Source organism: Rhea pennata, chromosome 13 (genome assembly GCF_028389875.1).
Source record: "Rhea pennata isolate bPtePen1 chromosome 13, bPtePen1.pri, whole genome shotgun sequence".
Lineage (NCBI taxonomy): Eukaryota > Metazoa > Chordata > Aves > Rheiformes > Rheidae > Rhea > Rhea pennata.
The window spans coordinates 22,279,756-22,297,634 of NC_084675.1; the positions used below are offsets into that span (position 1 = coordinate 22,279,756).

The 17,879-nt window shown below is 52.3% G+C and overlaps 1 protein-coding gene across 1 annotated transcript; it reads left to right on the forward strand.

Annotated features, from left to right (window-relative positions):
- Positions 1-236: 236 nt before the first annotated feature.
- ZNF469 (zinc finger protein 469) lies at positions 237-14,943 on the forward strand. The gene is made up of 3 exons (XM_062586753.1): positions 237-3,468; positions 3,523-7,634; positions 7,950-14,943. The coding sequence occupies exons 1-3, from the start codon at positions 237-239 to the stop codon at positions 13,410-13,412; spliced, it is 12,807 nt and encodes a 4,268-aa protein (XP_062442737.1). The 3' UTR covers positions 13,413-14,943.
- Positions 14,944-17,879: the final 2,936 nt, after the last annotated feature.

The following is a 17,879-nucleotide window of genomic DNA, read 5'->3' on the forward strand; positions in this document are numbered from 1 at the left end:
TTTGGGTTTCTCCTTTTCCGTTGCAGGTCTCGGCTGAAAGGATGAGGCAAGTCCCCGCTGCTGCCGGCCAGCCGGCCCTGCCCAGCGCCCGGGATGGCAGCGGGAGCGGGGTGCTGCTGCCCTTCTAACCCGGCTGCGTCCTGGCGCCCGTGACCAAGGACCATGCCCATGACAGAAGGACGTAACCTCGCAGCACGAAGGGAGACCAGAGCTTTCTAGTCCCGTCCCTCGGTATCATGACTGGAGAGACCCAGCATGTTTATGCCATCGGTGATACTGAGGGCAGCGCCAAAGGCCAGGAGAAAGACTTTGGCTTTGAGCGCTTCGGCGAGAAGGATGGGAGGGCGTTCAACGGCAGCTTGCCCGAGGGCTCGGAGCCGGGCTTGCACAGCGGCAGCGAGGGCACGTCCCCCTTCCCCAGCACCAAAGACAAGGAGCCCCATAGCCAGAGGGAGGCTGTGATCAGGCCACAGCAAGCCGGGAAGATTGACTTCAAGTCCCTCCACAACAAGCCCAAGTTTGCCAGCGATAGCGCCTGGAGCACCCTCAAGGGGAGCCCGCAGTCCCCCACCGGGAAGAGCCGAGCCCGGGAGAAGACCAGGCGGTCGGGGAAAGGAGAGCGGAGCCACCACCAGCTCTACAGGCTCAGCATCACCAATGCCCGGTCAAACCCCACCATCGGCATCGCCTACCCCCAGCAGAAGGTCACCCCGCCGAAGAAGCCGGAAGTCAGCCATGGGCCCATCTCTGGGAGCTACCGGTTCCACGTGCCCAGCATCCCCGAGAGAGAGGCCGAACTGCAGCAGGAAGACCTCAGCTTCAACCGATGCTTCCCAGAGGCCCCCGCCAGCCTTACCTCCACCAACTATACCTCACAGCCAGCAGCCAGCCCGCGCCAGAACCACAGCGTCAAAGGACAGTCCCCCGCAGGCATTCCCCTCAAGAGCCCCAGCACCAATGGGCAGCTACATTATTTAGAGTTTCAGGCAAACGGGACTAATTCTTGGCCTTCTCCAGAGAAGAACTTTCCAGGTGCTAACTATGGGGTCTCGCTGCAGAAGCCAAGCTCTTTTCCCGAGGGCAGCAAACCCAGTGCTCACGGCCTGGGGGCCTTGCCGTTCCAGTACCCTTTTCAGCTGCTGCACGACACGGTGAAGGAGCCCTACCGCAACGATGCTGGCAGCCAAGAGTATGTGGATGTTCCCCTTGCAGCCAGCCAGGTGACACACGGTGCATTCAGCTTCCATTCTTCCTCCCGAGAGTGGCAAGATGAGACGCTGAGCAACGGCTCCTATGAGAGCGTGTCCCCCGAGGGCCGGCTGTACGGCCTGCCCTCCCAGCCGGCCCCGTTCCTGCCCCCGCAGCCGCCGGCAGTCCCCCACCACGGCCCTCTGCCGTGCTACAAGGGCAGGAGCGAGCATTCTGCCGATCCCAATGGTGCTCTCTCGTCATCTGGTGCTATCGACCAAAATTCAAGCACTTTCCAAGAAAACCAAGCTGTTTTTCCGTCTAGTTTACACTCTCCTAGCATGCCAAAGCCAGTCAGTAAAAGGCAAGCCTCATCAAAAGACAATGTCCCTAGCCCACGGCTACTGATCCAGAGTAGCTCTCTTAGAAGGAATATGCCACCGAACTCTCTCTCCCAAGTGCACTTTCAGAACAAAGTCTTTTGCAGTTCCCCAGCGGGCAGCGTAAGCACAGGATCTGTGCCTTTTGAGACAAGCATTCCCACTACACCACCAGCCCACCCCAGGCTTGTGCAAGCTTGGGAGGGTGCCACTAAGGTGTTTTCTCCCATGGACCAGAACTCTGCACCTTATTCAAACCCTGTTGGAAACCAGTTCTCATTTGAGTGCCAGTCTGGCCCTGAGCAGAGGCAGCACCGGCAGAAAAATGCCAGGATGCCTTGGCAGCAAATACACCTCACTTCTGCAATGCCCAGTCAAAACAGAATAGAGCTGTCGAGACAAATCACCAGCCAGAAGCTCCCTTTCCCCCTTGGCACATCAGAGTGGCAAGGGAGTGTGAAAGCCCAGAAAGGCACCCCGTTAAGTAACTCTCCTGGGTATCACAGCAAAAAGCTCTTGCCCGGAGAGGGCCTTGGGACCCGGAGGGGTGACCCCAGCCGGCAGACCTGCAGTTTGACGAGTGCTTTCTCTTTTGAAAGTGGAAAGGACCCAGGATCTCCTGCCTGTGATTCAAGAAGCAAAGCCCTCTTCTACAGCATGGGCCAAGCAGGACCTCCTCCTCCTCCCTCCAGGAACTCATCCAACTCGGCACTGGTCTTGCCGCCATCAGCCTTGGTGGCTGCCTCGCCATGCGAGTCCCCACTGCCTTCCCCTGTCCCCAACCCCACCTGCAGCAGCACCTGCTCATCTCTCTCCCCCATGTCAAGCAGCCCACTCAACCCCAGCTTTGAAGACAGCCAGATGTCAGGAGCACTTACCCCTTCTCCCTTCTTCCATCACCCCTGTCATCCCAAGGACAGCAACAAAACCTTCCACTCCTCCGATGTACTGAGTTCAGGCTCACTTCATTACCACCCATCAGACTCTGTCAAGTCCTTCCACTTTCCTTCTGATGCCCTGAAGGATGACAGTCTCCTCAAATGCACCCCAGAGAGCCCATTTCACAAGCCTGGCATGGAGGTGGCCAAAGGATGCCTTGACGGTCTCGAAGGGGAGCAGCCTCCTCCACCTTATTCCTCCCATCACCTGCTGGCCAACTCGCTCAGCAGTGCCAGCTTGGACCAACTGGATGTGCTCCTGACCTGTAAGCAGTGTGACCAGAACTACAGTAACCTCTCCTCCTTCCTGGAGCACCGGCAGTTCTGCAGCTCACACGCCGCTTTCCAAGGTGAGGCGAAAGACGCTTCCCGGTCAGCAGAGTGCAGGAAACCGCTCCCTCCGGAGCCCGCAAAGCACTCCCATGCTGGGCCCAACCTGGCACTTTCTCCTGACCCCCAGGCGCATCTGCTGGCTCTGAACAAGAACGATGATTTCCTGCTCGAGGGGGAAAGCAAGAGTGATGTCAAGGAAGATGCTTTGAAAGGCAACCTCTTCAATGGCCTAACCACAAACTCCTTGCCACTTACTGCATCTGACTTGGAAATCGATGACGCCAAGCTGGACAGTTTGATCACAGAAGCCCTGAATGGCCTAGAGTACCAGTCAGATAATCCAGAGATTGACAGCAGCTTTATAGATGTGTTTGCTGATGAGGAGCTTACGTCCGTGAAGGCTGCTGGCAACGGGCTGTCTCACAAGGCAAAGGAAGCCTCCGAGAACAAATCGAAACACACAGGAACAGAGGAGAAGCCAGTAAACCAGCCAAAAGCCAGCTGTTATTGTGAGGACAGCCATCCTACAGGGGAGCAGGCTAAAAGAAGAACAGGAAAGCATCACATTCATAAGGGGAGAGCAGGACGGAGATTGGCAGGCCACAAGGCTGAGCAACAGGAGAAGCCCCGTACACTAGAGCCAGCTCAGAGCAAGTCTCCAGGTCAGGCAGGAGCTGGAGAAGAGGGACCTGACAAGGCAGCCAGGCTGAGGATAGGGAGAAAGAACAGCAGTAGCAGCATTCCACCAGCAGCCGTAGCCAAGTCCACCTCAAACCAAAAGCAGCCCAGAAAGGTCAGCCAGGAGACTCACACAAAGAATGAGGTTGGGCCGGGTGTTGCCACCAAGAGCTCCAAGCCACCCCGGTTCTCCATGAAGGACATAAAGAAGCGGAAGCCAAGAAGTGGGACATGGAGCAAGGAGCTCATTCACAAAATTGTGCAGCAGAAGAACAAGTTTCACAAGCTGCACGTGAAGAGCAACAAGCACATGCAGTTCTCCTTGGTCACCGAGAGACTGATGCCAGCTGCCAAGGAGGGTAAATTTCAGGAGTATGACTACATTTCAGACTCAGATGACGAAGGGGCAGAGTGCACCAAACTCCATGGGAGGAAAAGGCGGGGAGCAGGATTTATTGGGAGGTCCAAATACAGTTTTAGCAAGAAACGCCCCGGAAGAAGTGAAAGAACCAAAGAGAAAGATCCAGCCTGGAGCTACAGCCAAAGAAGAGAGAGTCAAAAAAGAGAAACTCAGGAGCACAGGAGAGTTCCAAGTAAGGAGGCCACTAAAAAAGAGGATTGTGCAACCAGAGTCCGAAGACGGAGCAGCCAGTCGTCTACTGGCAGCAATCACAGCGTTAGCATGTCCAGCGAAACTGGCCCCAGCCCCCCCTGCACTGAACGGGCTGATTCAGACAGTGAAAAGGGAAACATGCAGACGGGAAGGCACTCGGATAACTCAGAGCACACACCAAGGACTCCACTCAGCCTTCCTGAAGACAAGGCCCCAAGGAAGAGCCATAAAAGCAAAGGGGACTTTTCAAGAGGAACCAGACAGTTTGGCTCAGCCAAATTTTTGCTGGCAGGCTCCAGGACGCATCCAAGTACTAAATCAGATGTTCCTCTGACACACTATACAAAGGAGGAGCACCTACCACAGACCCAGGAGAAGCAGCACCCCAGCACAGACACGTTTGGCAGGAGCCCCATTAGACTTCCCTCTAAGGAGGATGCAGAAGAGCCCAAAGGAGAGCTCAAAGGAGCAACAAGCCTTGCAGGTGAGACTGGAAAAACTAATTTGGAGGCTCGGGAGTCACCTGAGTTGACAGCGGTCAGCCACAGACATCAGTTTGCCCCTTACACTGACGATGCTCTGAAGTACCCTGCAGAAGAACTAATTGCTCCATCCCATGTCAGTAACGAAGCTAGTCCTGGCAATGTGAGTGCTGCCTACTCAGAAGCCAGCATCAAATACTTGAAGGAACATGGGCTCTGTGACATTCGGAAGGACTATCCTGCTCCTGTTCCCCCGTACGAGGAGGATGCTGTTGGGATGATGCTTGCTGGCAAAGTGCCCGATCCGTACGTGAACAGTGACAACACGTTTTTCGATCATAAAGGCCTGTCTGGTCACTATGAGTCTGACCTCTTCTCAAAGCCCCCAGCCTTGGGTTCCTCACACACTGATGATATCTACTTATGTCAGGATGACATTAATACCGATTCCTTCGAGCAGAAGCACGCCAATATCTCCTCCTATGCAGCAGAAAATCCACAGGCCAAAGTTTCCTCCCCTCTCAGCTTTGATTCCTCTTCAATATTTGGAGAACTTCCTGTAACTGAGTTTGATCCGCCATTATATGAGAGTGTTTCTGCAAGCAAGGATAGTTATGTGACAACATTTGCCTGCCCTGGCAATCCACCCAGCAAGCCACTGCCGTTTGAGCAGCCATATCCACCGTTTATGCAGGAGAAAGACTGGACCCTCATGGAGGAGGTGGCTCCGATGTTGCCAGAAGACATGACTCAGTTCCACAACCTTTCAGCGGAAAAGCCATTAGCCAAGAAATTCCCTGATGAAGGACCTGTCCCTCCCAACCAACTGTCTCTGCCTCTGACAGACAGGATAACAGATTATAACGTAACTTTTATGAACAATATATCAGATGATGAACTGGAGATCAAGCGATTAGTTACAGAACTGGAAAGTCAGCTGCAGACTGGCAAAATGAATAATGAGGCACCTGTCGCTCTACAGAAACCTGAGCAACACGTTGCTGCACAGCTGCAAGAACAGGCGGCCGAGCAATTTCCACCTCTGCCTGTTGATCAAGAGGCTGGCCATGAAAAAGGACTGTTTTTGGCAGGTGACCTTGGGAGTACAAGCCTTCTAGCTACAAAAGCCTGTGTTGGTGAAAGGTTGGGGGGTGAGAAGCCAGGTGTTGCCAATGTACGTGGCAACTATGAGAGACCTAGAGAGCCCTGGCCCTGCCCTGTGGAGTTCAGCTCACTGGAAGCAGGGATGTGCACACCAGCGCCTGAAGACTCACTCTCTGTGGACCATTTCTGCTCCAAAGATGCTGATGATCAGTTCCAGGGAGCTGAAACTGCCAAGGAAAGTGACTCCAGAAAGAGGGAAAAGGAGTCCTCCTCCCAGGGTCTACCTGACTCGTGTACGCCAGACAAAGCAGAGGCTCCGATCTACACAGACCATATGATGAAAAACCCTCTTGTTGCCAATGATTCCTTGTTCCCTAAGACTCTAGAGGCAGCTGAACCAAACAAAGAAGATATTCTGCCATCCCTGCCACGTAAGCATGGTGCTGAGAGCTTCCCTGTAGCAGGGAAAACAGATAAAAGCTTTGATGATTCTGCAAAGCTGGAAAAGTTTGATACACATCTTCCAACCCTTAAACCTGAATTTGGCTTTCAGCAGGGTCTGGCCCCAGCTTTAGATCTCACATTTTCGCCTCACATCAAAGAGGTCCCAGATACAGAGGAAAGACCTTTAAGCAAGTCCGAGTCACCTAGAATGGCGAAAAGCACAGTGCACTTCAAAGGGGATAGCAGTGGGTCTGTGTTACTGGAAGAAACAGAGGAGAGCAAGAGCACTGCAGCCTACCAAGCCCCTGGGACCAGTGACAAAGCCAGCAAGCAAAAAGTATTGTTGCTTGATATGCTGAGTCTGCCCAAGGAGAGTGACTGCGGTTCCCAGAAGAGGCTGGCTTCCCAGGAGACTGCTGCAAACCCGCTGCAGCAGCTCCAGCTCTTCGTTGCCCGGACTGTGAAGAACAACGAAGACGAGCTGTTGATGCCATGCTTCCCCATGCTTCTTGCTCCCAGCCACCCACCTCCCAGTGCCAGGGTCCAGCCGGAGCAGAAAGAGGAGAGCAGCGGCAACTTGGAAAGTGAAAATCAGACATGCTGCCCTGCCCGAGGGGAGGGGAATGTCCCCATTGGGGGCGAGGCAGGGAGCATAGCTACCCCAGCTAAACAGGCTGCACTCTTTTCAGGTGCATGCGAGCAGCTGGAATCATTCAGTGAAATGGACTCTTACAGTGCAAAACAATCCACATTTGTGAACCTGGAGCTGCAAAATAATGTAACAGAGCTGCAGCACTTAGCAAATGAGCATGCAGAACAGAATGACATTAATATCTGTGCAGATGGTGTTTCCCAAGAGCATAATGACCTCTCACCACTTAACAGCACTGTGGTGACCCCATTGCCAGGGCAGAGAAAGAAAGCTGATCAGCTTGTGGAAGAGCAGGAGCAAGATAAAAACAAAGCAACCTTGGCATTTAAAAAACATGAGCAATCTCTTTTAAGCCATAGTTCACTTGAGAAAGAAACATTGGGTAGTGCAGCAGCAGAGAGGCTGGAAACAAATGAGGCTGAATGTAGATCCCGGTGTGAGGGATCTAACCAAGATGTACAGTCGTTAGGCTCCATAAAAACCAAACGGATAGGACGAAACAGTAATCAAGTAGGGCATGGGACACAGCCCCCGTGCAGTGCATCTGTGAGTCCTGCCAGCCCGCTGGATCCCTCAGATGATCTTCACCAGGATCATCATTTGTCGCAGGGCACAAAAGCCTCTATAGTAAATGCTAAGGTTCCCGAAGAAGGAAATAGCAAGAAAAAGTCCCTCAATGGCTGCCACTACACAAACGATTCTCTGGCCAGCCTGCCCTTGCAGACAAACTTGTCTCATCCTAAATACTTGCAAAGCAATGGCACTGAAGGAGGAGAGTTCCCCAGCTTCAGCACTCAGTTGTCAGAGGACAATAAATACAGTGCCTCCTTGCTTAGTGCAGAGACTTCATCGAGTTCGTTTATCGTGAAGAGTTGCCCTCCCAGCACTGACAGTAGCCATATTTGCCACCCCACCCCAAGCCCATCAGAGCAAGTGAAGTGGAGAAGGGCATCCACCTTTCCCCTCGCCCTTCATCCCTGCAGTGCCAGCATTCCCGTGCCATTGGAGGCAACGGGAAGCAGTCACTGTCACCTTCCTGAAGGCATCCTAAGTAACTATGGACCACCTGAAAGAGAAGAACTGGCAAGACCCTGTGCTCCTCTGTGTACTGATGACCTGATGGGCCCTGCTTTGGAGATAGAAGGCCCCCAGAAACTGCATGTGAAGGACTGCTCCCTTGCCTGCTTGCCACCTTTCAATCAACAGGAGGCTGGAAAAGGGGTGCCAGAAAGCCCCTGTGCCATGCTATCAGGTCCTCATTTTAAAGAAAACAAAGCATGCACCATCACAGATACAATTATTAATTCCCAGTCCGTTCCTCCAGAAACCCAAGGTTACCCAAACCAGTCCACAACAGATCTTCTGCTGATTAGAGAAGGAGAGGTAAACTTAAATCAGAAAGAGCTTGAGACCTGTTCTCAAGATGAAAGTAAACATCAAAACGAACCAGAGGCTTTGTCCAGTGGTTCTGTAGTTCAGCAGATACCACCTGCTGCCAACAGCAGTCCTAAAAGGATTGCAGACCTTGATCCTGCTAAGGTAAATGCCCAGCATTTTTCAGAGGCAGCAGAGGTGAGTTCTGGTGATCCTTCCAAAGCTACAGAGAATGGGGGAAAGAATTTAAAAGAAGAGAAACCAAAAAGCCATGGAGCTGAGCATGGCAGAGAAGCTGGGAGTTGTGTGTTAAATAACGTGGGCCAAGGAGAGGACAACTCATTTACTAGTCTTCCAAACACTTCCCAAAATGAACTGTCAAAAGAAAAGCCAAGTGGGCTCCAGGTCACCTGTGATATTTGTTCAGCCTCTTTCCGGTCCAAGCCTGGCCTGACCAGGCATAAAGCTGTCAAGCATCAGGTAAAGAGTAATAGTGTATCACAAGCAAGTAAGACTTCTAGGTCTGATTTAATTCCAATAGACAAAGCATCAAAAGCAGCCAAAAAAGTCCCTAGGAGGACCCTAAAGACTTCTGTCAAAGAGAAAATCTGCAGCTCACAAATGCCAACCACCACTGTTGAGCACGTCCCCAAGAAAATATGCACAGGCCTGGAGAAAGAACCCAATGCACGGATGCAAGAAGTGGTCAGCAGAGTCCTTAGTGACCTCAGCGTTATATCCTTTGAGATGTCCCAGGAGCTTCATCGCACGGGCGTTCTGAACAGAGAGATGAAATCAAAGTATCAGCACTCGGAGTCAAGGGGAGTAGGTGAGGCAGTGGCTGAAAAGCTGGATCCTGGAAAGCAAGCCAGGAAGGGAGAAAAGGGTAGAAGGAACCAAAGCAAAGATCCTGGAGGAGTAAACAGCAATTCTGAAAAAAAACTAAACAGGAAAGTGAGACGAAGGAAAGCAAAGGTATTTCCCAACAGAAATGAGCCCAATGGTCCATCTGAGCTGGAGAATAATGTGAATTCAGGTCCTTCCCCTGCTGTCCCCAGCAGTGTCAGCTCCAATCTGTCCAACATGATCGAGGGCTTGCATGAACCACGCAGCTGCATCTCAGCAGCGGAAGAAAATCAGCCCAACTCAGCCCAACACTCTCAAAAAGCAGAACAGTGCCCTTGTGCTGTTGAGCACTCACAGGACCCGGGCAATAGGATGGAGTCTTCAAAGGAAATGGTTGGGAAGGAGTCAATAAAGGGCACAGTTGCCTGTCCTACAGAGGTGGAAGATCCAAGTCGAGTGGAAAACACAGAGTCTTGCAAGAAATGCGTTGGTAGGTTTGCAAAGCAAGTGGAAAAGGGATTGGGCAAGGTAGGCAAAGAGTGGCATCTTCATGGTGATGGCACAGATGAAATGAATATTGAGACGAAAGACAGTTCTGTGGGAAACAGCCGTGCTGGATATCAGAGCAGTGCCCCGCAAGGTCCCACAGGTTCTGTTGAGCAGGACCTGCCACTGGAAAACCATGATTTGGAAACCACCCCAAAGGCTCCTGTGCAAAGCACACCGCAAAACACTTCTGATGCCAGCTCTCCCTTTGGAGAGCCTAAGCGCTGGGTGAAGGGAGACTTGCCGCAGAGCGAAGAGCACTGTGTGGACAGTGCAGCTGTCTCAGACCTCCAGAGCTTGTTTGATGATGACTCCACGTTCTCCCAGCTGTTTCCACGGGATGACCAGTTCATCCGGAGGAAGTGTACACGGGTGTATGGGAAGCGCACCAAGAAACCCAAGCCTGTCACAGAGGTAAACATCCGGCCAGCGGGTGCCATCGACCTCTTTACTATCCGATTAGCTTCTGACCTCAGTGAAACCAGCTCTTTCTGTGTCACCAGGGAGGATCCTTGTGAATATGAAACCATTTCTATCGACGATGCCTTAATGCTAAACATGTGTCACAGTAGTAAGGCGAAGAGTGGAGATGCTGTTCCCGGTGGATCTAAAAATACTGCGCTGAGGTCAGACTGTGAGAAGAGCAACCAAGAGAAGGAGGCCATTGACCTAGAAGATAACAACGTGCTAACCTTCCTGTGCCAAAACAGCCAAGTGGAAAATGTCCCCAGCTTGAACCCTTGGGGCTGTCTGGAGAAGGAGGGAGAAAGCGTCTCTGCCGAGGAAATGTTTGAGCCTCTGATGAGCCTTGAGAATGAACATTCGCTAGGAGAAACGAGCTCAGAACCTCCCGACCTGGCAGAGGAGCCCTATGATGGCAAGGTTAACGAAGATTCAGACTCTCCTAAATTTCACACAATTGACATTGAGATGCTGAATGCAAAGCTAAAAATGAGAGACGTGTGTTTCTTTGGCCCTTGCGAAGATCTTCCTGGCCGTACTGATGAAAATACTGTGAGTTTCAAGCAGAAACCAGGCCAGCATGGCAAACATAGCAGAAATAGGCTAGAAGACGGGAAGCTGGGGAAAAACCGCACTGACGTAAACATCAAGACCAAAGACAAGCAATATAAATGCAAAGTGTGCTTCCAGTGGTTCCTGACGTTAGGGGAACTGGACTTCCACAAGCTCACCCATAACCCTTCCCCTCCTCCTACCTGTTACATGTGTGTCCAGCGCAAATTCAGCTCTCGGGAGCAGCTAAGGGACCATCTGAAAGAGAAGCATGCCAAAAACAAGGCTGGCCTGTGGGCTTGCGGGATGTGCCTGAAGGAGATTTCTGATGTCTGGATGTACAATGAGCACCTCCGAGAACATGCCACACAGTTTGCTCGGAAAGGACAAGCACAGAAGTCCGTGATGGGCCTGCCTGCCTGCTTTGGTGAGGACAGCGCCGCTGTCACCCACTTCCTCAACACCATCATGTATCGGAGACCCAGCAAGTCCTCCAGGCAGGCTGACTCCAGCAACCAGCATCTGTTTAGCCGAGAGAACAAGAGCCCGAAAGAGCTGCTCCTTGAGCAAGAGGCCATGGCGATGAAAGACCCCTTAGAAAGCAACATCAAAGTCAAGCCATCTGCACCCAGCTCTTCCAAAGCATGCGCCAGTCCATCTCCAGACCATATGGCAAAAAGTGAAAGCTCCCCCAAAACTGTCCCCATGCACCCAGACTGTAAGGATCCTTCCAGAGACTGTCATCACTGTGGGAAACAGTTTCCCAAACCCTTTAAGCTCCAGCGGCACTTAGTAGTGCACAGTTTACAGAAGATCTACTTGTGCCACAAGTGTCCGATGTTCTACCAGGAGACCAAAGAGCTTCGAAACCACCTCAGCCAGGAGCATGGGATACTGGAGGAGCAAGAGATCAAGCACACCACACTGTATGCATGCGAGCTCTGTGCAGACGTCATGCATGTTATCAAGAAGTCCTTCATATGCAGCATGTGCAACTACACGTTTTCCAAGAAAGAGCAGTATGACCGGCACATGGAGAAGCACCTTGCAGGAAGCAACAAGACCTTCAAATTCAGAGGGGTCATGAGGCCTGGCATCCCCTCCAGAGAGGGCAGGGAGAAAGCTAAAGATGAAGGCTCCCTCCAAGAGGGCATGCCACCGAACAAGAAAAGGAAGGTTGTTCACCATGGCAGCTCACTCCCACGTAGCTCACCTGTGCACCTGGACCACGCTAGTGACCTGCAGCTGATACAGGTTGCAAGTCCTGGCCTGCAGGTTCCTAGTGAGTCTTTCCCTATAGCAGCTAGTGAGCCGGGAGCACCTCTACCCCAAACCTCTCTGAAAACAGAAGAGCTCGTGGGCGACTTCTCTGATCTCCTTGCAGAAATGGAGAAATCTCAGTTTGATACCCTGCCTCCACCACCATGCCTCTCCCCATCTTTGCCAGCAGCTGCTGCAACCAATACAGAGCTCAGCCATATCACTACTCTATCCATTGAGCAACTGGAGAAAGGAGCTTTTGATGGGAAACCACTTCCTTTCTTGGACTCACCCGAGTTTACTATTGACCTTGCTGGATTAGCCTGTAACGAGGTAGCAGATGAAAAACTGTCTTCTCCACACCTTACTGAGAAACGTGGCAATGCCAACACCCATAAAAGAATAAACTTAGGCAACAAAGATGAATATATAGCAGGTGTCCTGGAAAATCCTGACATAGCCACCAACTCTGTGAATGAGGTCCCATTTCTCCAAATCTCCAAGAAGGTCCCGGAGCTTCCTTCACCGAGAGCAGAGGCTCTTCAGGCCAGAGAGACCAACAGAACACTGTGGAGCAACCCCAGTGTAAATGATGCGCCTTCTTGGGAAGGAGCATCTAAGGCCAGTTCTTCCGAGGCTGCCCAGCACCCCTTGCCCCTGAAGGACAAGACAACGTCGCCTGTGCTGAACAAGGCTGCCAAAGAGTCAGCCCCACAGAAGAAAACTGCAGGTAGCCAGGCCAGCAGCGACGCTTCTTCCAACGCAGCCAGCCCTGGAAGGAGCGCCGAGGAGGGTCCAAAACCCGGCTCGCTGAAGGAAAAAGCTGTGTCCGAGACAGGTGCCTGTGCCAAGGAGAGCAACGCTAACACCAGCAGCAAGGAGCAAAGTGCCAACCAAGGCAAATCCACCAGCCACCAACTCAAAGGTGAGGCAGCCAGCAACGGCGTGAGACACGGGCACGTGGAGCTGAGCAAAGCCACGGAGAAGCCGGCTCTGAGTGTGCTGGGCAAGCTTCACCCAAAGAAGCGAAGAGAGCACAAGTCCTTGAGTCACAGAGGGAGCTCCGGCTCCCGGGAGAACATTGAGGGAGATGGGAAAAAGAAAAAAGCCCGGACGGCAGGTCCAGGCAGGAGTGAGAGCACTGGCGAGTTTAAACGCGCCGACTGGACCAACGCCGAAGCTTCTGCCCTCTCCCCCGGGAGGAGGGAAACGCACTGCAACAGACTGATTCCCAAACCCAGAATGGCAGGAGTTGGCAACCAGCTGAAGAAGATGGTCCTGGACACCTACAACCAGAAGAAGGTGGAGATCCGTCATGCCAACGGGGATGTGAAGCGCAAAAAGGCCATTCTGGGGAAGAGCCTCCACCAGGTGCTGGCCAAGGGGCCGGTCTCCTCCCTGCGCGGCTCCTTGCACAGGCCGCGAGCCGCGCGGGGCGCGAAGCCCGCCGAGCCGGCCAGCTTCCGCACCGCCGAGTCCCAGAACAATCTGCTAAGCCAACTCTTCGGGCAAAAATTAACTAGCTTTAAAATTCCTTTAAGAAGAGATACTTCAGAGTAATTTATGAAAGTGACTTATGGTGATCCTCAGCTGCTTTCATGGGGTTTGCAAGGGAAAAATTATCAAAGCGTTAAATTCGTTTGTGTAGCATGATTTTTCTGTCTAGCTTAAATGAACTTGCACTGCAGCCTCTGTGAAATAGTTTGCTTTGTGTCTACTAATCTACTTTAATTCACCTGATTTATCATGCAAATGCTAGAACTTTGATGTTGCTGATGATTTTCATGAACTGAAATTGTAATCGCTTTGGGCAGACTGAATCGTCAAGAGCAATTGCTTTATTGCAGAAGTGCTGAGGTTATAAGGATACTTGCAAATCTCAGACCCTTTTGAGACTGTGTCTGTGTTATCTTTGTACAAAGTACTTGAAGAGATGAACTTCATTCCGTAGACGTCTTATTCATAAGGTGCAGTACACTGTAGAAAGCAAATTTTTTTTGAAGATTTTGCACAAATAATCCCGTACAATTCATTTAATTGGGAGCCAGCCTAAGAGATGATACAATTAAAAAAATTAAATTAAGAATCGAGCGTCCCATATTTTGACAGCCATCCCTAAGAATTTGTTTCTACATTGTCAAGCGAATAATGAGCTAGCTTTCACGCTGCGTGGGCTGTTATAGCATTTCCGACGTTGCTGCCATTCTTTGACCACTGTAGATGATGTAAATGGAGGAAAGCCAAGAACGCGAGCAAACTGCACCTTGACACTTGTGACAAACTCTTTTTGTAGGTTTTTTTTGTTTGTTTTGTTTTTGTTTTGTTTTGTTTGGGGTTTTTTTGCGCAATGACAAAACTGTGCCAATTTACCACACCGGAATGGTACTGTCCGAGTGCCCTCAACGGTATAACTTCTAAACTATCTTACTGTATTGAGTTAGTGGCTATATAGGTATCCGCTTTTACTATGCAGTTACTGGTGCTATTTTTATTTTGTAATGTGAATACAGACTTCCTTGATTGAAAAAATAAAGGGAACCGTTAGGAAGTAGCAGTTACCTGTAAAAGAAAACAAAGCAGGAAAATCAAACTTTAAGGAAAATCCTGTATGCTGGTACTCCATAGTGTTGGAAAGGTTACGTCACGTTATACAAGCATGTTATACAACTGAACTTTTGAACCGGAAAGAAATCTCAGGTGCAAACGAGGACATGGAAGATAACTAAATACTATTGAAATACTCCCAAGTCAAGGAGGTGAAGTAATGCACTGATGTGATATGAACAGTCAGAGTACTTTGCGTCTGTCCTGCAAATTTTTTTTTTTGTTTTAGATTTAAAAGGAAAAAAAAGAGGCTTTATTCTGTTAATATGTATCTTTACAATTCTTTGTATTGTATAAAAATATTGTAGGTAATTTACCTTGGGTGCAATGTGTTATGTCAAAAGTTTTTATTTTGATATTTTGTCAGAGAAGCAGAGAGAGAGCAGGAAACGCCTTTTTATGATGTTGTATGTGTGCTTTTAAAGTGCCTCTTTAATATTGTTAAATAAAGTATGAGATGAAAATATGGGGCGGTACTGTAAAATCATACATGATTAATCTTTTCAAATATATTCCAATATTTTCACAGAACTTCCCCGCCTGTGTGACGTTTGTGGGCTGGGCTGGGTGGCGGCCGGCGTTGCCCCTCGTCTCCCTCGCGCCCCCCGGGCCGGGCGCCTGCTCCAGCCGCGCTGGGACCCCCCCTCCCCGCCCCCCAGCACCGCCCCGGATGCGGCTCCGGGAGGACGGAGGCGTCGCTGCCGCCAGGTTGCGATAATTTGCAAAACTGCGGCGCTTTGCTGCGGCGAAGGCGCTCCACGTGTCTCCCGGTCCCCCCCCCGTCTGGTGCCCGGCCGGAGCAGGACCTTCAGCTCCGTTTCGTGCTTTAAGCTCTGTTACTGCCCAAACCGTGCCAGCTTGTCCTGGATGCCCTCCGGAAAGGCCTGGCTGTTTAACCAGGGTTTCGGTGCTCTCTCCGCTGCCCGTCACTTCTCCGGCCCGGCTCCGTGCCGGACACGAGCTTGCGGCACGGCCCGGCCTTTGCGGGGCTCCTGCCCCCCGCCGGCGCGCGGGAAGCGGCCGCGGGGCGCCGGGGCCGGCAGGCTCTCAGCATCGCGGCAGGCAGCTCTGGTCCCCACCCGCTCTGCAAAAGCAATAAGCTAAACAAAGCAATGGCTAACCATTTTGGGGCGGGGGGGTTGGGAAGATCAGCAGACCTCAATGGTTAACCATTTTGGGGGGGTTTTTTGGAAAATCAGCAGACCTCAATGGTTAACCATTTTGGGTTTTTTTTTTTTTTTTGGAAAATCAGCAGACCTCGGTGGCGGCTGGTCGCTACACCAGCCACCCTCGCGGCAGGTTGGAACGGCTGGTGCCCACGGGTGGGTGCAGAGCTCAGCCGCGTTCCCACGAGGGAAAGGCCAGGCGAGAGACGGCAGAAGCCACGCGGGGCAGCGGGCTGCACCCTCCCAAACCACACCGCGCCGGAGGAGCGCGCCGCCGTCAACGCTGGCGTGTCTGGGCATCCATCCTGTTTGAGGTCGTCGAAGCTGGCGGCCGGGCTGTGCTGCTGTGGGGGAAGGAGAAGGGGCAGCACCGGTGCACGAGAGCCAGTGCTACCGGCCACGCTGCGACGCAACGCAACGCGACTCAGTGCGAGACGCTGCAACGCAACCCAATGCGATGCAACCCAACGCTGCAACGGCCACCAAACGCAGGCACAGGCTGCGTGAATCCCGGGACCTGCTAGCCGTCTGGAGAGCTAACTGTGTCCTTTCAGGACTCGTCCCGCCATGCAGTGCCTCGTGCTGAGTCTGCAGCTCTGAGGTGGCCGGGAGACACCACCAATATTTTGCTTGGTTGCTACAAAGAGGCTCCACCGCATTTTGCGTGCAAGCAGCAAGGAAGGGAAGTAGCACAGGTCCAGTAGCTTGTCCAGGAGGGAAGGACCTGATGTGGCACAGCTTGGGCATCACCGGTTTGTCCTCGAGGTGACCTCTGCAGGCCCAGCGCTGAGGTCTGAAGGTAGGAGGCTGACACGAAGCTGGGCATATTATATTCTTTAATTACTGTTGCAATCACAACATTTAAACGCTGTCAATGAGAGATAGCTCATAACCGCAGGCTAGAATCCTTGCCACTTGGGGCTTGTAACTAAAACTGCAGGATTAATTTGATTAATTGATAGAATTATTTTCCAAACTACTCTTTTGTTTATGGAGGCTTAAAATGCTTGCCGCCTGCACCCTCCTGGTGTGTTGCAGAGTGGAGATAAAGCGGCTGAAAATAATTAGTATGGCTTAATTTAGGGAAAAAAATAACCTCAAAAGAATTTTGCAGAAAATTTAAAGCAGCACATTTTACTTTGTTTTGGCAGGAAATATTATGGAGTTGGAAATGGGACTTTTATGTTTTGTCGCTACTATATTTCATGAGGGCTGCAAGCCTACCGCAGAGGGGCATATTTCATGCCTGTTTGTGACCGCGTTTTTCTTTCGCCTCCAGATTCGTTTCCAGGCAAGGCACCTGGAAAACCATCCCACGAGGAGGGACAGGTTCAGCTGCAGGGCATGGGACCACCGAGGACTTCTTGCCGCCGGCAGGCGAGGGGACACTTCTGCAGGCCCCGTCCATCCGTGGTCCCTCGCTCCACCGGCGCCCGCAGGGTGATCTCCAAAGCAGGGTCACACCTGGGCTGGACGGAGCTCGCCGAACCCACCGGGCGCCCGCTCCCGGGGCTTGGCCGCCGCCTCGCCCCGCTCCCTGCTGCTCTTCGAGCTGGAAGCTTTTTGGGAGGGGGGTTATCCCCCCCCCCTTTGCTTTCTTTCCACCTTCTCCTGCCCACTCCCAACCTGCCCGCCGCGCTGCTCCTGCGGGCTTTGCCAGCGAAGCGGCTTGCGCAGCGCCGGCGGCCCGGCAGGAGCCCCGCCGCCCCGGCGCGTGCGGCAGGAAAATCCGCCCGGTCCGTCAGCCCGGCTCAGCTCCCCGAAGCCCTCGCGTTTGCCGAGTCCCGCGTTATCGGCCGGCGTCTCCGCCGCGTTTGACGCGCCGGAGATCGCAGGGCCCCGGCGGCTCCTCGCAGCAGCGCCCGGGGGCTCGAGCCGGGGGCTCCCCGGCTTCCTGCTGCCGCCCTGAAAGGGCCAGCTTTCCTGCAGCAGCTGTTTGCACCCCAAAGGCCCCCGGTCCTGGTCTTAGCGAAGGTTAAGCTTTCTTTTTGTTTGAGGAGCCGAAACGCTCCTGAGTTAAACTTGGCCGTTCCTTGCTCAGCAGCGATTGAAGCGCCGGCTCCCACCTTGGCCGGTGGGGACCGCGCGGGCCGGCAGCCTCTGGCATCACCCATGCGGGGAGGAGATGCGTGAAGTGATGCATGGAGCCTCAATCCCTCCCTCTTGCGAAAAAAAAAATACCCAAAGCAAATTAAATAAAAAACCACTAATGCCACTTTTCGCAGCTTAAAATCTTCATTTTTTTGCAGCTCCGGGC